The 24,214-nt window shown below is 36.3% G+C and overlaps 1 protein-coding gene across 1 annotated transcript in view; it reads left to right on the top strand.

Annotated features, from left to right (window-relative positions):
• Window positions 1–24,214, top strand: part of usp43a (ubiquitin specific peptidase 43a) — a 114,134-nt gene that overhangs the window by 21,035 nt on the left and 68,885 nt on the right. The window contains exon 3 of the mRNA XM_048199555.1: window positions 17,107–17,210. Coding sequence (XP_048055512.1) covers window positions 17,107–17,210 — 104 coding nt within the window. The remainder of the gene's footprint in view (window positions 1–17,106; window positions 17,211–24,214) is intronic.

Here is a 24,214-nt window from a genome sequence, read left to right as displayed (position 1 = left end):
AATACTTGGTGCAAACAGTAGTCTTCACCTCTCTATCACCACACGCTGAATGCAGCATGCATCCTTCTTGAGGAGTAAATGTTACACAAAAGCATGTTTTCAAACATCCAAACGTTGACAACAATGTGTTGTAATTTTAATTTAATGTTCATCTTTGTTCTTGTTGGATGAATTTGATTTAGTTCATTATTCATTTTGTTATTATTGGTGTGTTTCCAGATGCAGCATTATTTGAAGGAGCTGCCATTTTTGCCACACTCTGCACTATTTTTGATATACTATGCTATCATTGGTTGTCTGATTAGGCTAACCCCAAGTGCCTCAAAAAAATCTGCGGTTGGTAACTTTCCATGTCGATCAGATGGCTTCTCCCAACAGTGGCATGTCTAATCTGCAAGACTCTGAATGTAAAGCCAAGCCTGTTTGCTTGAAGTGGAGAGTCTGTGGAGAGACTGCTGTCCTAATCTGATCCCAGCTGTCTGTACTTTCCTTCAGATTGGTAGGAAACTTTGCAATGTTGATTTTGCAATGTTGTTTCATCTTACATTTCGTACAGACCTTTCAATGTTGAAGTATTTTAACTTTTTAGAAATTTTTATTAAACATTGTATCCACATTTTTAAAACATTATTTCAACACTGAAACACCAACTTATTTCAGCCATATTTCAGTGTTGAAGGTTAGTCCCATGCCTGCTCGTTTGATCAAGGTCTAGTGGACCCTTATTTTTCAGGGCTTCCTTAAGACAGACTATTTGGCACAACACAATGACTAGCTGATTTTGCGAATCCTTAGTTAGCGCATTCAGCGGCTTGAATGCTTACTAGGGTAGCGACGGAAAATACATCAACCAGGTGACCTCCATTGATATAATCACTGGCAATGGAGCTTTTAGTATGTATTCTGGTGTTGTCTCCAGGGAGTTGTCTACTATTTCTGTTCTGCTATGAATTCAGACATTGTCCTAAGAACATCTGCTGTGAAACAATAGTACAGTGATGACTACTTTTTTTCAGTAGGGGCCCTCTAGGTCAAACACACAATAAAGAAAGATCTTTAGAAGCAGTGAACTCTATCACACTGGATCACTTTTGGACAAGCCTCTATAAACACAGCTCTGAGATTGAGGCATCATGCATATTTAACAAGTTCAACCTAAGAGGGACAGAGAGAGTGTGTGAGAGAGCCAGGGGTTGAAGTCATAAAGAGAGGGAGGCATATGCCACAAAAGAGAGGAACATTAGACAGGGAATTGATCGGCTGAGAGGGCAGAATGCACATCCGGCTCACCATCACCCACTCCTGAAACCTCAGGGGTGCTTTAAAACTGCACCATACACTGCATAATGGCACCCTGCCCTCTTTATGAACCCTTTAGAGGTGAATAGGTGTATTTTAAGCACTTTTAAACATAATAGACTTTTAATGACCCCCTTGTGAGGTGTTTTGCTTTTTCCCCCTTGGTTTTTCCATCATATTATGTTGCATTCACTAGATACTACATACATTCTTTGTGGCGAGGACTTTTTAAAAATGTGCACTTCTGTAAAATGCAGATTAAAATCATCAAAAATTTAAACCGAGTTAACAATTTTTTAGTGTTTTATACTTTTTGCATAGTACAAAAAGTATGGAAAAAATATTCCATAATATATTTATACTGTTATAAGGCACAGTGAATAGAGCTGTATAAATTTGTAATAAAATAAAGTGTATGTCTGTGATCTGAGCTGTTCATAATGTCTCTCTCCTGTGATTAAGTGCCATCGGTGTCCATTCAAACCCTCAGCTAGCAGGTACCCACCTGACACACGTACATGTTCCCTAGACACTATTAAAGGGCCTGTAGTGGATTTCACTGCTGCTTGAAATATTTAACCCTTTTTTAGGAAAATTTGATTAAACCAATGAATATTTCAGAGAAACTCCCTAAATAGTGCAGAGAACAGCTAAAATATTCAGAGGCATCTAAACTTTTGTCTATTCTTTGAAGTGAGATGTGAACAGTAGAGTATGTGCTGCTGAAGGAGGTGTGGACTGATTTTTGTGTGTGTGTGTGTGTGTGTGTGTGTGTGTGTGTGTGTGTGCGTGCAGGTTCATGGCTCTATTGTTACACAATTGTATCTTAATGCTATATACAAATCTACACACCCCTCCCTGTTAAAACGGCTGGTTTCTGTGATAAAAAAAAATAAAAAAAATAAAGATAAACCATATCAGAACTTTTGCATGTTTAATGTAAAATGCGTAAGTGTGTGCACACCCTTTTATAACACTGTGGCTGTTTTCAGAATTACCTAATCATCAAGCTCATGTGTAATTATACACACCTGTCTTGACCTGAAGTGACTCTGACTAACTCTATATAAATATATGGGATCACTAAGGGGGAAAAAAAGAAAAAGAAAATAAATCAGTGGTCAGGGCTCTGAATAATGAATGTGAATTTTTACAGTTTTTGCTTTAGTCATAGTTTTTATCTTTTGATGAAAACAGTTCAGTATTTTTTCCATTCATTAATTTTACTCAGTTATACTCTTAATAAAATGACATCTAATGTTCATTCACTGTTCAGTGTCAGCTCATATTGAATATGACTGGATTATTTGAAGTAATCATGTTCTTTCTTGATATCTCTTCTTTAAATTACATTGTTAGTTTAATAGTTAATACTTTTCCTATATTTATGTCAACGGTATGTTTTATAATTGTTTAAATAAAGTTACAAGCAGCAATTATCAGGGTCCAAGCACCATGTACTGTAGCACTATGTAGACAAATAGGTGATACAACTGCCATGTCCTTCCAGATATTTTGTGCTTGTACTGCAAAGTCAATAGTCTGGAATCTCCACTGATACTGCGAGTTAGGGTTTGATGAAACAGCTTATAAACACACATGATGTGAAATCATGAAATGTTCAGGCATTCAAATTGATGGAAAAAGATTAGAACTAACAGCATTTCTTATAAAGTGGCTCCTTCTAGTGGAAAACATTAGTATTATAGCTGTAACGAAGCGGGACTCAGGCAGAGATCCATTTGCAAGCTTTATTTAAAGTAAGCGTGGTCGTACAGGCAGGGTCTAAGCAGGGGCAAACAGGAACAGCAAGGGCTAGGCAGAATCTTGGTCAGGATACAGGCAGTAGATCAGGGCAGGCAGATATCGTTCACAGTCCAGATAACAATAAACAGTCCAAAGGCAGAAGGCAGAAGGCAGAGAATCATAAACAGGAAACAGGCAGGATATAAACGCTCAGAATTGTCACAGGAGTAAACAAGACCTCGCAATGAGGTGTGTGAGTGAGTCTTAAATAGTCCAGAGAATGTGCTTAGCTGTATGTGGCAATGGGTGATTGGTGTGGAGTGTGCATGTGACTGGCAGGGAGGATTATGGGAATTGGAGTCCGGAATGAACGGGAACGTGACAATAGCCCTCATCTGTCATTCACATTGAAAAAATGCTGAAATTTGATCGGCGGCTGAAGGATATGTTTGTTAATTTTTCCAACTTATTACGGGCCGTTTACATGACACTGTTTTCACCTAAAAATGGAAAACTTTTTATGCATTTTGGCCATTCATTTACATAACAACAGCGTTTTCACATTTTAAATTGGCCTTTTAAAATGTGAACTTTTGAAAATGGGTTTCAAAGTACGTGTTTTTGAAAGTGATATTATTGTGTAAACGACTAAAAAAGAAAATTTGTGAAATGGTGACGTCATGCACATGCGCATTACATGTTTCTTTAAAAATTGACATCAGCAACTACAGGCCTGACATGCATAATACAGCGTTTTTATAGTCTGTGTGAAGGGGGATTTTGACAATGTTGTACGCGAAAAAAGCAAAGGAAAAAAACTTTTAGTTTTTAGTACATCGTTGTCATGTAAACATACCCTTAAAAAACATGTTAGCATGTGTACCAAATTAATTAACTTGTATCTTTGCAATGCTTTGACTAATCAAAATTCTTTTTGTGTCTCAGTATTGTTTTATAGTTTTACAAGAACAGCAGTAATCAAACAACAAACAACAAAACAGCAGCCAAATGACATTACAAATGACATAAGTGCCTAAATAAAGTACAAAGGAGGAAGATAAATCACACAAAAATCATAGTATAACAAATGTATCATCTCTAAATTCTACTATCATGTAAATGTTGTAGGAAGGGACCCCAGGACAATTTATTAAAAGACCTTGCTTCATTAAACCATATTTTTCAAGGTTTAAAGAGTTAGTTCACCCAAAAATGAAAATTCTGTCATTCCACACCCGTAAGACCTTTGTTCATCTTTGGGACACAAATTAAGATATTTTTGATGAAATCTGAGAGGTATATGACTCGTCCATAGACCGTAATATAATCACCACTTTCAAGGTCCAGAAAGGTACTAAAGACATTGTTAAAACAGTTGACGTGACTGCAGTGTTTCAACCTTAATTTTTTGAAGCGGCGAGAATACTTTTTGTGTGCAAAAACAAAAATAACGACTGTATTTAACAATATCTTCTGTTCTGTGTCATTCTCATATGTTGTTTTCATCCAGTACTTCCAGGTTCTACGTCAGAATGTGGCCTCATTATTGGCTGGCTCCTGCATCAGCATCACATGCATGCGTCGTGCTGTTCACGTGTGCAGTTTTGGCCCATACAGAGCCAGCATTTGGACATAAACACGAAAGCCTTCACTGTGCTTACTGCGACAACTGCATAAGGATAATGGCAGGGAAGAGAAGAGATATTGAATAAAGTTGTTATTTTTGTTTTGTTTTTGCACACAAAAAGTATTCTCATCGCTTCATAAAATTAAGCTTGAACAACTGCAGTCACGTCAACAGTTTTAACGATGTCGTTAGTCATATACCTCTAGTATTTCATCAAAAAATATCTTAATTTGTGTTCCGAAGGTCTTACGGGTGTGGAACGACATGAGCGTGAGTAATTAATTACAGAAATTTCATTTTCACTAACCCTTTAAAACAGATACCATCTCAGCAAGCCATCCCTGAAAACATGGGGGAGCAGTGGCTTTCCAATCCCTCAATATAATTCTCTTGGCCACAACCATGCCCAGCATTAATGCCAGCTGCAAATAATAAGGCAAAGTGGAAAATGTGTCAGATTAGCCAAAGATGTCCAGATCCATTTCAGGAGGGATCATATGCCGCAGAATACGAAGAAAAAATATCTTGCCAATAATTCTGGAGTCTCAGGCAGAACCAAAAAGAATGAGATAAAGTTCCCTCTGCAGCCTGACATCAATCACAAATTGGAGACACAGCTGGGCAGATCTGGTGGAGTTTGGCTTTAAAATAGTGTAATCTGTGTCCAATTTTAAACTGAATTAATTGGAGACTTGCATTGATGGAAGAGATATATTCTCTGCAAGATTTTTTATGACAGATAAATTGATGCCAGCCTCCTTTTCCCAGACTACCTTGAGATAATTAAAAGACGTATTTATCTGTAAAGAGAACAGGGAAACAAATTGTGAAACCATATGCCTAGAATCTGGTGCATGCCACACTAGATTATAGAAACTCTACCTGCTGAATCCTATAGTCAGAAAAAGCCTGCTGAACATAATGTCGAATCTGCAAGTAATGATGAAAACGAGAGTGAAAAAGACCAAATCTACTAACAAGGTGATTAATAGATGAAAAGTGACCATCTGTGTACAACTCGTTAAATGTAGAAAGACCCTTGTTATTCCACATTTGGAAGGTTTTATCATTCAAAGCGGGTATAAAATTATGGGAGAATGTAGAGAACGCTGTGTGATGATACATTTTTGTCGACAGCACCAGTGTATCATGCTTGTCAAGTTTGTACATGTCAAAGGCCTAGGAAAATTTTTATTTTATTTTTTCAAACAATTCGAAATGTCAGAAAAATGTTGGGCATGGTGGAAATGAAACTTGCATTCTGTTAGATTAAAATAGAATACACAAAGGACCTTATTATAGCGCCACCTTGTGTACAACAAATGTGTGTACGCATGCCTGAGATTATGCCACCCACCAAGTTTGAGGTCTCTGTGATGTTTGGTCTCTGATGCCCTGACACTTTTAGGGCAGAAAAATAGAAATATAAAAATCCTACAAATGCAATACATTTCCAGCACTTCGTGCTTGGACCCCTAAATATCGTCATGTGCAGTCTTTGTTATCATTGATGGAATCAAAAAACTCTTTAATATTTTTAATGAGATGGTTTTGAATAACATGAGGGTGAGTAAACAATGACATAATTTGTATGTTTGAACTATCCCTTTAAGGGGGCCATTGAGGTGTTTCAGGTAAGTGTGAGACCCCTGTGAGAGGAGATGAAACTGTCGCCTCAGTTATCTCTGCCTGAAGCTAAAGATTGGCTCTGTAAAGCACATAGCTCATGCTGTGAGTGGGTGTGTATTTGGGATGTGTGTGTGTGTGTGTGTGTGTGTGTGTGCGCGTGTGTTTTGAATCGTATCCTAATCTCAGCTGGATTACATTCGCCGTGGGGGTGTATAGGATGGTAGGCTGGCATGCTGTACCGTGGAGAGGTCTAGAGATTACTCGCATGGCAGGGGTTTGAATCCTCGCTGTGTGTGCATATATGCGTTTTCACACCCAGGTACTTTTTGGAATTTTTGTGCATTTTTCCAGTCATCTCAGCTGTATGCTCTATTTATCATCTGAATGACTGACTGATCAGCACCCAGCTGCTCTTCTTCCGTTATCAAACATGGAGTTGGCAGTATCATCTACATATTGTATGATATTCATGGTTATCTATAAGCACCCCATCGTTGAAGATATTGTGTTGACAATATTTCTATGCCTTTTTGTAATGCATTCCTCTGCAGACCTCTAAAACTGATCTTCTGAAGTAAAGGGGGGAATGTTATCTGATCTGATCCCACACATTTTATTTTACCACAGATCAGTCTGCAATGTTCCTTTCTTTCTACAGAATTATGTTCACTGCTTTTTGACTAGTACAGTTTATTCACTATACTACAGGACATTCCTACTACTTTATTTCAAGAGCAGATCTGTCTGTCTGTCTGTCTGTCGGTCGTAATGGCTGCTGGAAATTCAGCTTTACCATCACAGGAACTAATTACATTTTGAAATACTATTACCTGTTAAAATAAATTACCTGAAATAAACCTGAAAATAAATTACCTGTTCATCATCTGCTGATCACTGGAGTTTGTTTTATATAATAAATACATTTGTTTTGGATCTTTACCTTTTGTTTTGGATTCAAAATACCTTTTGAATCTTTATCATCATCTTCTGGGCTACATCGTAACAATTAGGCTATCAGGTCAGACTACAAAGTTCATGTTGCTTTACTAAAGCCAACTTTACTTTAATACTCTTTGACTCTAGTCAAATTACATTATGCATCCTGGTTTGTAATATTTTCAAGTAGCCTATGTATATTTTCAATGCAGTAAAGTTCTCTACTGCAGTAGAACAGTCTCTTCAAGCCTAATTCTCTTTTGGGAATTATCAGCTAGTTTTGATAATGTTGCACAGTTAAATGTTACCTATTGCATTTTGGTCCATTCTAGCAGTGCTCTCCCACATATATTGTAACTGTGCTTATTTCAGTCATTGGAATAAGTGGCTGAGGGTGGCGATAGACAGGAAATGTACAGTTGTATAGCATCATGCTGTTTTACCATTAACTTATTTAGGCGTCTCACATTTTCAAATTTTTTGCGCACAACAGCACTACAACTATGGACAAATGCGACACATCGGTTTAACAATCAAAGTTGGGAGAGTTTATTTATTTATTTATTTACAAATCATTGTGGTGTTATGATCATAAGCTGATGTTTTGCTGTATCAACTGCTGAGGCTCTAGAGCAGGGCTATTCAACTGGCGCACGCAGGCCAAATCCGGCCCGCCAATCATCTTCATCCAGCCCGAGGGTACCCCAACCTCCCTCCTCCTCTTTTCCTGGTGTTGCAGCTAAATTTGGTTAGATACGTGGACGCAGTGGCGCCTGCAGATACGCACTGTTCGTACCATGCACACTCCTCCGACTGACCTGAGAAACATTTTCCGTGCTAATATTTCAGCGGTTATTATGTTTGTCCTGTATTTCTCTATCGACTGAACCAGCTATACCAATCATTCGTGAATGAATCATTCTTTTGGCTTGATTCTTTCTTTTCCGTGAATGTTAGACCCTAAACTGTGCTAGTTCATGTTTAGGAAAATACTGCAGCTGAATTATGGCCACAAAAGCTCTGAATATGGACCACAGTCTACTAATTGATGACCACTAAGTGTTTTTTGAACTCACTGAAGTGCTTTGTTGTATCAGATATTGCCATCTGAATCATTCTAAGGGTCATGCAGTTATTTTGTTGATCAAGCCTGCCATGCAGCCTTCCTAAGATGGCAGAGCTGTGAGAAACTTTTAACAGCCTGTAAAACCTATTTGGAATCATTTAAATTTATATTCATTGGGTAACCCTGCAAAGAGTGTGCAGAATCTTCCACACGTTAGATCAATTTTTATCTGTAGAAACGCCAAAAGTGACATGGGTTGAGCAGTGATGGGTATTGATAAAGATTTTCCAATTTGATTCAGATTCTCAAGCTTTTGATTTGATTCTGATTCAATTTCGGTATATTTCAGTTAAGATGTCTTGCTTGGGTATGAAAGAAATTCCCTCTCTGCTGTAAGTTCTAAAGGGTGGTGTTTCAGATCGATTCAAACCAGCAACCAATCTTTTCTAAACTATCCATTAAAAGAACCTGCTCATAGTCATTTGTTTCAGGAGTCAGGCTACATTGGTCACACTGTATGTTTTTGATTAAAAAAAGATCTGACTCATTTATGTCATTTTGAGAATAAAAAGTTTGAGAATCAGCCTACAGTGGTTGTGTTGTATGTTTGTTTGTGCATCCAGCCCAATAATGTAACTCAATAATGTTTCTTATCATTTTCTTCAGTCCATGCAAGTTTTCATACCACAATTTTTAAAGTAATTGTCTCTCTTGTCTCTATACCAAGACATTACTAATGGAAATTAAAGTGCAAACAAAGCAGGCAGTCAAATTAAGATTATTTAGTAAATGGATTTTATAATTTTATAATTTAACATTAGTTAATTAAAGACCCCATGTGGTGAAAATCAAGTTTTGATGTTGTTTATATGTATATGTGGTGTTTTTAATATGCTTTAAGACAAACCATGTGCAAATTCATATGTCAACACCATTGCTGAGTATTTTCTCCTTAAAACTGAAAACTCTGGTGTCTGTGACTTCACAAACTACCTTGTAACCAATCATGTCAATGTGCCGGCAGGCTTTAGCTTTATCATTAACACAAACTAGCAGGGGAGTCTCGAGAGAAGCCAAGTTATCCCGGTATATTTTTCTGTTGATATGAAATATCGCGTATATTTAGCAATATAGCGGGTGTATGATGTATATTACGATATTATGATGAACTACGTGCATTTCTCCTCTGAGTTGTTTAAGCATTTGTAAGGATACTGACTGTTAGAAGGCAGCTGTCTGACATGGTGAGCGGGAACATGGTTTGTGTAACATTAGCAACACATTATTAGCTGTTTGATAACATAGTTAAGCAAAAGGCTCAAGTTAATTACCATTATGTGTCTGATGTTGTAAAAAGCGATACCATTGTGCAGCGTTTACCTCAGTAAGTTGACTGAGTGGATCTCTGAGATGGCGTGAGCGAGTGGAGGTGGGGCTAATTTGCATATTCATTGATCCGCTTATACTCAATGAGGCAAGAGTGTAGTAGAGTTACATTCAAGCTATTTTAAGGCATGAAGAATGTTTTTCACAGGATTTTTTTTTTTTTAAATATGTCATTTTGGTGATCAAAGATGAGTTTTAAGGGATAAAATTATTGACTACAGGACACTTAAAAAAAAATCCTATTCATGTTAGTTCACAGTGCATTAATGTTAACATGCAACATTTGATCTTAAAAATGTATTAGTAAATGATTAACATTAACTAAAGGTTAATAAATGCTGTAGAAGTATTGTTCATTGTTAGTTCATGGTAACTATATAGCTAGTTAACAAATAAAAACTTAGTGTAAAGTGTAACCATTTATATCTCTTAAAGATGGCATGAAATGAAAATGCACCTATTTTGTGAATGCATGTTATAGATCTTAATATAATTATTCATTCAGGTCTATGTTTAACTTTTTAAAGAAATTTTAAAAACCTTATGTTTAATCAAAATGGCATAATTTGATTTTCCTGTAAAAACGACAGATCCATTTCATTACGACTTTAATTTCATTTGCACGCTCAGGCGTGTGTCCAAGACACTGTGGCACTGATATTTGCTACACGAAATACAATATAATAAATAAAAATGCAATATAGCTAGATCTAAATTCTGAGGGTCATGCAGCCTTAAAACCATTTTTAAGCATTTAAGCATTCTGTAAAGCTGATTCGAAACTGATTTTTGAAAAGTGCTATACAAATAAATTTGACTTGACTTGACAAAACAGCCTGCAAACTCACATGCTTCCTCTCTGCTGAAAAGTGATGGAAACTTTGATACAGGGATCCTTCTAACCTTCTAACTTGCTATCCCACTATAATATGAACAGAGTAAAAGATCGATCCATTCGTAGTGTTAGGCCGAGTGAGTAAAGGCAGGAAGATCCTGCTCTACTCTGCACTTTGACTCAAGACATGCAAGCCAGGTGATGTAATAAAAGTCCTGGAATGTTTTTCAGCAGCTGTGTTTGGGGATGAAAAGAGGTGCATGACCTCTCTAAATGAATAACAAATCACTAAAAACCCAGAACATCAGAGCCTCTGGGGAGCCCTGAGAGTGAGTACTGAGAGTGAGACGAGTCTTCTAATTGAAATGCAGAAATGGAAAAATGGAGAGATAGATAAAGTGCCATATGGATAAACAAATACAGAGATAGAGGGTTGTTAGAGTGAAATGCCTGTCAGGGTTTTTCCTATCCTGTGAGTCCCAGTGTTTGCTGTGATACCGTAAGCCCCGGTTGAATAGCCTGAATTAGCAGCTGCTATGTGTGTCTGAAAGAATAGCTGTGAGTCAGCCCCTTTCCTGCAAGACTAGCATTTCATCCCCCTTTACATGCCTCTCTGTCTGTTTCTCCATTCTCGCTGACCTCCCACCTTTTCTTTTCACATGACTGTTGGTGCCGCCCAACTGATGGAAGAATAAAAGGTACTTGGAGGGGTTTCTGGTAAAGAAAGTGCCCTATGCATCACAGAGTTGAGCTGAAATCTCTGTACAGTCCTTAAATGCCTGTGATCACAGAGAAAAAGCTCTGAAGGACACCAATTAACTGCCCTTACTGGACTGTTGAGGAAGTGGACTAACAACAGAGGATTTCAGTCTGTCTGAGCATGAGCAGATATGGCTCAGAGGAATATTTCTTGTGGAGGTTGTGTTTAAATCTTGCTCGAAATGACAACATTTTTAAAATACGTTAAAATTTAATATGGCAGAAGTTGTACATAGGTCCCAAAAGTAACAATTTTGGACATGTAGGCCATACTGAAAAGTATATGAATTTTATAATGTTGTCTGCAAACAAATTATGCTAATTTTTTATAGCCATTTTTGCAATTACTTTTAACCAACTGGGTTGCACTCCTTTGTAACTAGTTAGTTTGTAATTATTTATTTTTTTTGGGTTCATGTTTCAAATGTCTTAAACTTCTATTCAAATATAATAGATAATCATTAAATATATTAAAGGGTTAGTTCACCCAAAAATTAAATAATGTCATTTATTACTCACCCTTGTTCTACACCCCTAAGACCTTTGTTTATCTTCCGAACACAAATTAAGATATTGTTGATGAAAGTGAGGCCTCTATAGACAGCAATGCTATTGTAATTCTCAAGATCCATAAAGGTACTAAAAACATATTTAAAACAGTTCATTTGAGTTCAGTGGTTGTACCTTAATATTATAAAGCGACGAGAATACTTTTGTGTGCCAAAAAAAATAAAAAAATAACGACTTTTCAAGAATATAGTGATGGGCCGATTTCAAAACACTGCTTCGGAGCTTTACAAATCGGATCAGTGATTTGGAGCCCCAAAGTCATGTGATTTCAGCAGTTTAGCTGTTTGATATGAAATCCAAATCACTGATTCAATTTATAAAGCTCTGAAGCAGTGTTTTGAAATTATCACTATATTGTTGAAAAGTCGTTATTTTGGTTTTTTGGCGCACAAAATGTATTCTCGTCGCTTTTTAATATTAAGGTAGAACCACTGAACTCACATGAACTGATTTAAATGTGTTTTTAGTAGCTTTCTGGATCTTAAGTTTTACAATGGCATTACCGTCTATAGATGCCTCACTGAGCCATCGGATTTAATCAAAATATCTCAATTTGTGTTCCAAACATGAACGAAGGTCTTATGGTTGTAGAACGACATGAGGGTGAGTAATAAATGACATTGTTTTAATTTTTGGGTGAACTAACCCTTTAATAGTACATATGCAATATGATATGCAATATAATAATATAATAAATAATCTGGAACTACATCTAAAATTAATTATCGGTGATAAATAAATACTAATACAATCATAATTTTATATTTTTTGCTATGAAACCTGGCATGATTTATAATTCTTCTAAGACATTTTGCTTAAATATATTCTAACTCTATATTTGATATTTTATTTTGTAATTCACACTTTTTTGTGTGCTATTTAAGTGTACATTTTGTACATTTTATACCAGTAATGATGGTTTATTTGCAATATATTTGTATAAGAGGCAGGATGAAATATATAGCTGTACATGCACCTCTGACAGCTGTCTTTGGGAAAAGGTTCCATGCCAAACATCTCTACCTGATTTCTTGTCAACTTCAACAGTCTTTGTTCTTACTGTGAGAGACAGAAAAAGAGGGAAGTTTTAAAAACTATTTTATAGATTTCAAAACCATATGCTGTACAGAAAGCTCTAAACTGTTGACCAGAAAGGATCAACTTTTATTAACTCTTAAATGGTCATTCAGACACTTCTTGGAGTAATGCTTCTGTGAGAGTAGGTAAATACTTGCAAGAATGTTTCAGCTGAAAGAGGAAGAAAGAGGAATAAAGAGGAAGCAGAGATCTGTAAACCTCAGTGGATTTCCTTACAAACATCCTGCTCCACATGCAGGAGGGTGTTCACACTGTCCTCCGTGGGCAGACAGATGGATGTAGAGGATAAAAAGAATTTGAAGATTCAGCATGATTCATGCACTTTTCATTTCAGCCCTTTATTTCATCTAAGTCCTTCCTTAACTTCTTTTATAACCCCTCCACTTCCTCACAGCTCCCCCTTCACTTCTGCACATTTTTTGCACACTTCCTCACAGCTCCTCCCTCACTTTCTTCCAGCTCTTCTCTCTCTTCCTCAAAGACTTTCTCCCACAACTGTCACCCACTTCAGCTCTGCCTTCACTTCCTCACAAATCCTCCCTCTCTTCCTCGGGTCTCTGCCTTCATTTGTTCAAAACTCTTTCCTCATAGTTCTTCCCTCACTTCCTCAAAGCACATCCTTTTCCTTGTGCACAACTCTTCCTCACTTTGTCACAGTTCTGTCCACACTTTCTGTCGGCACTTCCTCATGGTCAATTCCGCAATTTATCATGACTCTTCCATTTATTCTTCACACTTCTGTCCTTACTTCCTCATAACTATTTCCTCACTCCATCACAACCCTTCCTTTTATCTCTTCCCACAGTTCCCTGTTATATTGAACCACTTCCTTACAACTTTCCCCCCTACTTCCTCACAGTAAGGGTAGTTCCACACAGCCCTACTATCTTATAGGGCTTCCCTCTCCAGAAATCGGTCCCAATTCTCCCACTATCCTTCCTTCACTGCTTTGTAACGCTTCACACATTTCACCTTCCTTCTAGCTCTTGCCAAAGTTCCTTGCAGTCTTCCACCACTTCCTCACAACTCTTACCTAATTTCTCCATAGCTCCTTCCTCAACTTTTTTTCTCTTACCTTCAAAATTCTTGCCTTAATTCCTCACACCTTTTCTCCCACAATTCTCCCCCACTTCCTTCACTTCCTCACAACTTCTTCCTCATTTCCTTATCTCTCTGGGTTCATATGTTTGCAACTCATCCCTCGTTCCCTTAAAGATTTTCTTCCACTTCCTCATGCTTACCCAATGTTTTCATAGCTTCTCCATCACTTACTCTTAACCTTGTTTTCTCTTCCTCATGGTTCTTCTGTAACTTCTTCATAGCTCTTCCCTCTCTTCTTTATAAATCTCCCCCGACTTCCTCAAAACGTTTCCTGGTGCTTCTGCACAAATCTTCCTGATTTTGTAACAACCCTTTCTTTTCTTCCCCACAACTCTGCCCTCACTTTCTATTAGCTCTTCCCTTACTTCCTTTACCATGGACATTCCCTCAATCCATCATGACTCTTCCTTCTATTTTTCACACATCTGCCTTTACTTTGTCATCTTCCCTCAATTCATGTAGCCATTCCCAACTTCCTCACAACTCTTTTCCCACTTCCTCACAGTTATTTTCTCTGATTTTCATAGGGCTCTTCCAAACATCTCTTTCCCACATCTTCACAGTTATTTTCCTTACTTCCTCACAGTTCTTCTGCCACCTCCTCACAACTCTTCCCCATTTCCTCACAGTTCTTTCACCACTGCCTTAGGCTTCCCCAGCTCACAGCTCTTCACTCACACTTATTTGTTAACATTTACTTACTGTACACCTGAGTCCTTGAAATCTCAACAAAGTGACAACTTTCTTTATATGAGAGAGATGTTCTTAACTAAACTTAACTTAATAATAAAAAAAAAGATCCATAGAAGACATTGATGTTCAATAGACATTCACGTGCATCTTCGGTGACTCTTCAGTGAATAATTCAGAGGTCAGTCATTGTTAACAGCATCAGTTCCTCTGCAAGGACGAGTCCTTGGGCTGGAGTTTGTCTGCTGAATGAAACAATCTGATATCTAATACCCATGAGTGTCTGTCTGGTATAGCAGTTTGTATTGTTTTGCTGATGCTGATGATGGGTATCTGTTTGACCTCCTATCTCTTTAAAGGCAATAACTCATCCCAAGTTCTGTGATGAGACAAACAAATAGGTACATAGACATAAGCTGCACCTTTATATTAGTATTATGAAAACATGGTCTTGAATTATTTCCTGACATATGGTCATCTGAGGTTTCTTTAACAACAAATAGTCACTCTATTTCTGCAGATGTCTACTTTGTTTATCCTTTTGAAATTTGTCAAATTTGAATTATTTTTAATCATAGAGTTTTTAGTGACAAAAGTCTTAAACTGTTTTGATTTTAGAGTTTTGTAGTTACTGCTCCCAGAGAATGGAAATTAGATAATGTTATGGGAATGTTGTAGCAATGTTCTCCAGACATTGTCAATTGATTCCTGTTATATTTCTGACTGTGCACTGCACTCCTTGGTGGTTTTTGTTCTCCTGGTGTGTAGTTTTGTTCTACACACCATGTGTGTTTACTAGCTGATCAGTGCTATTTTAGACCCTCACTATCAGCACCTAAAGCAACATTATCAAGTTATCTCTAGCATATTTCTGTATTTGGTAAAAACATTTTGAGAGAGAGAGAGAGAGAGAGAGAGAGAGAAATACTGCCCAGTCTTGTCACTGAGGCATCTATTCTTTCTAGAGTCCAGCTAAGTGGCTTTTGACCCAGATTTGAGAATGTGCTTCTTCAAATGTGCACCAAAAGCTTGACAATTCATCTGATATGAATAAGGAAAGAAACCATAGCCAGATTAAGAGTTATGCTCAATCTCTCTATGAAGAGTTCTTCTTACAATGTTTCCTATTTCACTCTTGATTTATAACAGCACTGGGAAATGGTTGTTGCCTCAGTCTCAGTGTGAATATGGCATTGTTAGCACCAATGTCTGACAGCACTCTTTCTGCCTTTTAGTTCCCCAAAGGTGCTAGTTTCTTTTTTTTTCTTTTCTTTTTTCTTTTTAAAGGTGTGTATGTGTTTAGGTATAAATTTATCTCCCTCTCTTCCAGTATAGAAAGGACATGTTTAATTCTGCAGTTAGGATTTGCATTGAAGAATCAGATGACTTTTATCATACTGACTGTTTCATTTTTCTCCTCCCTCTGTATAGACTAAAATTTCATTTTCTCTGACTGCTTCCCATAATTCCCTGGATGTCTTAATCCCTGTTTGGAGGACTAGTTGTCCCTGAGGAGGTTAGGTACATTCGAGATGTTCTTGACATGATTTTAATCCCATCCAAATCGAACATGTCTGTGTTTATCCTTGCATAACCTGCTGTTTTTGGATATTTTAAGGGCCCTCAGGGAATTCTAATCCCATCAGGAAAATAATGTCTGTGAATGCAGTATATTATTTTTCTACAAAGCCTTATTTTGACCGTCTTTCAATGCTTAAAGCTAAATTTCTTGTCACCCTTACCGGTGTGTCTTCATTGTGGGTTTAGACCTTTTGCCAAGTTTCTTAGTAAAATTGATGGTGATTCAAGTATTGCTGGCATCTCATGCAATATAAAATGAAAATTTTGATTATGGACCGCTAAGAATGGCCCCTGTAGTAGCATCTAATTAATTAATTCACTCCCTCAATTATATGCATAACATTTATAATTTTTTTTTCATATATGAACTTCCATAATGCCCACATCCTGACACTTCAGTTTAGTAAAAAATAACCAATCCTCAACTTTCTGAACTACAATTCAAATAAATGTTATCAATGTTCATGTGTTTTGTGTCATTATCTCTGTAGTAGCAATGCAATTTCTATGAATGGAAAACAAGTAACACTGGCTTTATATCTGTCTATATATCAGTTAGAGATTAATTCATGACTTGTATTTCTCTAAATTCTGGAAAAAAAGAAAAAAAAAAAGACGGTTGTATTGAAACATTTTACTGCAATATCAAAATGCTTTTTTTTACACCCTCCCTGTCTAATCTATGTATACTTTCCCTGTGTAATCTATAGATATACATCCCAAAGCAATATGAAAAACAGCTAAATATATTTTCCATTCATTCCTTCTGTTTGCATGTCTCAGGGTTCTGTGGAATTGGAGGAGAGTTCATGCCCCGGCCCAGCAAACTCACAGCAGCCTGGAACTCGACACAGTTTCGTTCAGGAGCACTTCCAAGCTCAGTACAGGTCAGACACACCCTTTAGTCTTTAATTTAAGATAAAGTCCACCCTTTATCTGTCTGCCTAAGCTTTGAAATCTACTGGGACACTTGTGTGGTATTAGGCATCCTTGACTGTGTACTGTATACTGTATACTGTATACAGTATGTTATGTTATCATCATACTGTAGTAGCATGTAACAACCTGCATGCAATTATATATACAGAAAGACAATTGTATGCTGATAATTAGATAGTAGGGTTGCACAATTTGGCCAAAAATCATACTGTGAATATTTTCACATATTGTTGTCAACTGTAACATGATAAACATTTACAGTAACATATCATATTGCTTAATTTTAAAAAATGACCGACCCCAAACTTTTGAACATTAATGTAAATAATCAAAATTTCCCAAAGATATAGTGTTCAAATAATAACTTTGTGGAAAAAATATTAATGAATTTCCCCTCGCACTAATAGATTTGATAAAATGTGTCATGCAAACAAATCAGATCTGCAAAATCACCATACACATACAGTCGGAAGTCCACACAGCTCTCGTTCAAATCTCTTTAGGAAAAAAATGACTTCCGCTGTTGTTTATTGGAGATAGTGAAAAGGTGCTTCAAGCTGTTGAAGCGAAGCAGACGCCGACGTAGACACAATGTTAAAATGTTGCAGACCAGATTCATTTGCAAGTAGTTGCAAATATAAGCTTTGTCCCATGTTCTCTGAATGTCCCTATTGAGAACCACTGATGTAGACTTATATAAACTCAAAAAACACACTCAAATGCTTCAAATCAAAGTATCACAGCAAACAATCACAGTTTTTATCTAAAAATGTCTTTTATTGACCAAGGAGGGGACAGTTTTCTCACATGTGAGTAGGGATGGGTATCATTTTAATGGTATTACTACTTCAAATTACTTAAAGTTTTAATTTTATTACTCCTCTTACTGATACTGCTTATTAATCCGATAAAGTTATTTGTACCTGTTTGTTTTGTTATTTTAAGAAAAAAAAAGAAAACAAACTACGAACAGAATTAACATTATTTTCTGAAATGTAAAATAATTACAAGTAAATAAATAAATTATCTGTATCAAACAGTAATGTTTGAACAAATCACTATTATACAAACAAAACAAATGTGTAAAAAAAAGAAAAAAAAAGAAAAGAAAATGTGTAATGTTGTTTCACTCAAATGAATTTAATTTAATGAATTTTAAATCACGTGCCGTGTGAACTACACAACTGTTACCATTAGCAGGGAAGAGGAGAGGCGAGAATCTTTTTGCAAGCAGTTTATTAACAAAAAAAAATAAAGACATACGAACAAGAAACCATGAATCCAAACAATGAGAATAATCCAGTAGGAAATGCAACGGCTTTAACAACAGAGAATGTAAAGACAATGACTGACAATCAAGGACTAACACACAGGGGTATATACACAGGCTAACAAGAGGTTAAAGGGTTTGTTCACCCAAAAATGAAAATTCTGTCATTAAAGGTGCAATATGTAATATTTTCTGTCCACTGGAGCAATTGCGTAACACAAGCCTCGCGAGCAGCGGAACTTTTATGACACATTCGCCGGAGCCGCTTCCCCTTTTGTGGTCATGAGTATGAGGTAATGCAGCTCTGTTTATCATATTAGATACATTTGAGTGTGTTGAAAATGTAATAACGTTACTCTGTGCGTTCGCTGCAGTAAGCTATATTGATTTTAGAATATCATATTAAATGCTGGATGGCTTGTGTTGATAAATGGCATGCAATTAATTTTAAAACATTGTATCATTGAGAAAATTCTGTATTACTGTTACTAAAAATAAAGCTGCATCTGATAACTCTATGTTTGCTACTTCACAAAGTAGTGTTTTTCTTTAAGGCATGGTTAAGCATGGTACTCGCAAAAAAATAAGAAAATTAGATTTAAAGAATAAGACTAAACGTGTTGAGCTATATAACAACAATTCGTTTTTTGTGTATAAATGTAACCAAACAGTTATTCCCTTGTCTATTAAAACATGTAAATATTAAAGCGTCTTTGGTGTTTCCATGGTTTCTACAAAATAAAACCGGATTACCCGGAGGGTAACGCGGGTATGACGCAATTGACAGACGACTCCTCACACGTCCCGGAGCCTTGGTTAAAATGACAATTTCCCAAATGTTTCCAGCTATTTGTAAATCGTGAGAAAATTGCAAGTACTCAAGTGAACAAAATATATAACACTGGCCTAGTGGTTTTTGGATATTTTACTGCAAAATTCTTACATATTGTACCTTTAATTACTCAACCTCATGTCTTTCCAAACCCGTAAGACTTTTGTTCATCTTCAGAACACAAATGAAGATCTTTTTGATGAAATCTGAGAGCTTTCTGTCCCTCCATAGATAGCTATGCAACTGAAACTTTGACGCTTCAGAACGTTCATAAAGAGATCATAAAACTAAGAGACTCGACCATTTTATATGATGAACAGATTTAATTTAGGCTTTTATTCACATATAAACATTGATCAGTGAACCTAAACAAAAGCTCAACCAAACCTGCTTGACTTGCGAGAACAAACCTCTTCCGGAAGTTCAAATGTGCTGTGTAACATGAGAATGAACCTCACTGATGCTCACACATCAAATAAACATACTTGAGCTTCCGTTTACCATAACTGATGTGTGAGTTGATGAAGGATTATATGTGAAATATAAGCCTAAATTCAATCTGTTCAGTGTATAAAGCGTATCTCTTCAGAAGATTTGGAATAAACCTCTCAATACATATGGATTAGTTTTACAATCTCTTTATGGAATTTTTGAAGCGTCAAAGTTTCAGTTGCGTAGCTGTCTATATATTTAATCAAAAAGATCTTCATTTATGTTCCGAACATTATGGGTTTGGATGGAATGACATGAGGGTGAGTAATTAATGACAGAATTTTCATTTTTGGGTGAATCATCCCTTTAACATGGCGCAGATGGGACTGATTCATTATTATGTTAACTAACAAGGGTAACTAAGGAAACAAAAGCAAACAGGAACTAAACATAGGAAACAATAGAAAAGGAAATGTATTTTCTTAATTTCTCCAGTACAGAAAGCAGAAATGATAATGGCATCCCTACATTTAAGCTCATGGTCTTTTCTCTTTATTTATTTATGGCAAATTTTGGTGTTTTGCCTTGTGAAAATGCAGAATTCACTCAGAGTTTTTTGTTGTAGGTTACAAACAGAGTGGTCAGAGTGGCGTCCCTTCAATTTGATCAACACAGCTCATGCAAACTATTTAATTAACTTGCAGTCAATTGCAGTTTAATTAATTGCATTAGGTCACACAATTTTTAATTTTAAGTTCAATAGATTAGTTGCATACTAATTAGTAATATTTTTAGCCTATAATTCTTGCAGATTTCTTAAATATTCGTGTTCATGGTTTATTCAGATATCCATCAATGAAGAAAATGACTGGTTATCATCTGTACCGCAGTTTGGCTGAGAGTTTGTCTCCCCTCATACAAATGGGCTCATCCGGCACTCGTTGTGTGAGCTCTCTAGAAAACAGCAGGCTTCATGCTATTCACTGTCTCTCTCAGGCTGCAGGGCTGTTGAAACATCTGCGCCGGAACTTTCTGCAGAGTGAAAATGATCAAGTAATCCTCAATGAAATCACACACTCTACTATAGAGAATATTACGAAAGCATTATTTTCACCTATTTTTGGTGTTACAAAGACCTTCTCGCCAACGGCATTTCTGCTTCTGCAGATGTGAGCAATATGTAAATGCTGAATATTAAGTTTTCAACTGAGCAAAAGTTAGTTGAGTAGGTTTAATTAGTTTTTTTCTTCAATGCTATACGTTCTAAAGCATCAAAGCTCTTCATAAATATCCCAATTTTCCCAGCTTCATGCCCACTCACATTTAGACTCCCAGAACTCCTCGCCAAGTAGAAAGACAGGTAGAAATAGACTCAGCAATTTTCATCAATCGAGAAAAAAGCTTCCGCTTCTCAGTGAGTTCTTGATTTCATGGATTCATTTTGTAATTCCATTAGCTGTGTTGGCTGTTCTAACTTTGAAAATAGAATGACTAACATTTCAGATTGCACCCTGCTTGTTTATTCATATCTTTGCCACGCAAACACTGCTGTGATATCTGCTTTCAGCATTTGTTTATAATTAAGGTCAATCTGTCTGTCAATCTGCCATTGCCTGTGGTGGTTTATCTATGATAAGATATGAAATGTAGGTAGACAAAACACTGATGTGATGTGGTCATTAAAATCTGGATTCATTGTTTATCTGCAGCTGTGAGCATTTCTTGTGCTCCATAGGTGTTGAAAAAAAAAAAAGACTCAAAACACTGAATATCCTCAAGGACTTTGATTATAAAGATGCTTTACGGTGCGGAAGTTTCGGATTACTGTAGTTGCAGTTTTCTGTGTCTAGTTAATGATGGTTTGTGCTGCAGTAATAACAATATTCGCTTGCCATGTTAGAGCTGTAGTAATGCTGGGCAGTGTATTGAATATTCACAAAATATTTGTGATTATTTTTGCTGCTGATGTACAGTTAAGCAGCATCATGATTATTGTTATGATTTTAATGTGTCACTAAAGTGCCGTTTGAAAACTTTTTTATGCGTTTTGCCCATTAATTTACATGACAACAGTATTTTGGCTACCTGAAAATTGTTTTTGAAAACGATACCATTATCAACAAAAACACACATTTGTGAAAACGGTGGCCTCATGCGCATTACGTGTTCAGTCTATAGACCAATTTGGTGTTTGCAAACAGCGATGACGTTTTTTGTGGGCGGAGCCTAGCTGGTTGCAGAAAATGACAGTTGAGCAGTAGAAGTCTATGGAAGCCACGAAATAAAAGAATAAAAAAAGTTAATTTCGAGTTTATATCTCACAATTCTGACTTTTATTTCTCGCAAATCTGAGTTTACATCTCACATTTCTTACAAAGAAAAACAGAATTGTGGGATATACTCGTTATTTCGTCTTTTCTGAATTGCAATTTATCCCGCAATTTTGACTTTTCCCCCCTCAGAATTGTGAAATAAACTCACAATTGCGAGTTATAAAGTCCGAACTGGGAGCAATAAACACGCAAATGCAAGAAAAAAAAATAGAATTGTGAAATAAAAATTATTATGTTTAAAAGTTATCTATGTAAAATATTATAGGTTTAAATTATTTTAATTATAATTATTTCATGCCGTGTAACTGCTATGTATGTATGTCCTCTGAGCTGCATATGTGAATTATGTAGACTTACTGTTTACATCAAATTCCTGCTTTAATAGTAGACTAATCCTTGCAGGTGTCATCAGTCCAGGCTGTGAAACGTCTCTGTTTATCTTCAAAGGACGTTTTCAACGATGATTTTCTTTAAAAATGAAGACTATATTTTTTGCATTCCGATTCCAACATCCAGAGGCACAACAAAACATTTTTCTCTTATTCTGTGGATTTTGCACATTTTCCTTCAATTGCTACCGCTATTTTTCTGCAACCAGTATGCGCGCGCAGCTGCAAGTGACGTAATTGTGACGTCTGCTCCAAAGTGGTCTATAGGTGCGTAGTGTTTCTTTACAAAGTGACATCGCCAACTACTGGCCTGGCATGCATAACACAGCGTTTTTAGTCTTAGTTTTTGTGGATCCTTGTGAACGGGGATCGTTTTGACAATGTTATCGTCTGTATGTGAAAAAAAGCAAAGGGAAAAAGTTTAGTTTTTAGTACATCATTGTCGTGTAAACATGCCCTAAGTTTCATAAAGACTGCATCATTAAATGATCATTAGTTTTATGATTCCTCTTGTCTTGCAGCTCATGAATGTGAAGTTTTATTAGTGCTTAAACCTCAGTATAGCAAAAATTATGTTAGAGTCTGAGTTTGAAACATGCACAAATCAGTTCAAACTGTCCATTTTCAGTGAATCGATTCACTGAAATTCAGCAAATTCAAAATCTTGTCTCGTGGGGCAATTTAAAATGTTTTAGTAAAATGTACAGCATGCTGGTAAATACAATTTTAAAAATATTATTATTGAAATAATTATATTATACATAAATAATAGAATTGCAAATATAATTATAAATAAAATTATACAAATACAATGATATTAATAGCATTCTTCCTCTATATTTAGTGGTAAACAACATTTTGTAACTACTTGACAGTTGACTACATTGTCTAAGTTGAATATTACAGTAAGACAAAATAAGTCAAGATATGATTTTGATATATACAGTAATAGCTAGAAGTGATGTCCAACCAAGGAAAATTGGCTTCTTTGCATTTTATTCAAACTTTTTATTAAATATTTATTAAATATTTTGTATGCATGTTGTGAAGTTGTGCCTGAAGTATAAAACTTATGTACACGTTCCATGTTTCAATTTTAATATTTGTCATGACGCAATGAAACATACCAAATTATATGGACATCATTTTTGACAAAAGTGGTCATACCAAGCTTGCACTTATTATTCCCAGCCTATAATTCAATAAATCACGATGTGGCAGGTATTAGCTATATTATTAGATGTTATTTTGTGGGTTTTAGAGAAATTGGCCAGATGGAAGGAGATGTCCTCCGCAACCAAGTCGGATATTGTTAAAATGGCTAAATCTGGTCAGTTTTGGATATTGCTCATTTGCTGGATGTGAATGGTCACAATGTCCACAGAATTTTTTCAAAGCCCAGTGACACCACTACCATGCAGAATGTAAAGTTTTGTGGCTGGACAAGGAAGACCAGTGAGCATTTTGACAGAAGGATGAAATGTTGGGCCACCTCAAAACAACTTCTAAAGACCTGGATGAGATGTGTAATTTTGAGAAACCTCCAATGTCATCTTGAACTGTAAGCCAACAGCTACAAGAGCCTGGATTGAGAGGTTATATACCAGTAAAGAAACCATTTATTAGTTACATTCCTTTGCATTTGCCAAAGAATGTAAGGATTGGAGTATGGAAGATTGAAGCCGCACTCTGCAGT

The sequence above is a fragment of the Megalobrama amblycephala genome, linkage group LG8, assembly GCF_018812025.1.
Source record: "Megalobrama amblycephala isolate DHTTF-2021 linkage group LG8, ASM1881202v1, whole genome shotgun sequence".
In the NCBI taxonomy this organism is placed as follows: Eukaryota; Metazoa; Chordata; class Actinopteri; order Cypriniformes; family Xenocyprididae; genus Megalobrama; species Megalobrama amblycephala.
Note: the sequence above shows the minus strand (reverse complement) of the source record. Positions and strands in the feature narration are given on the sequence as shown.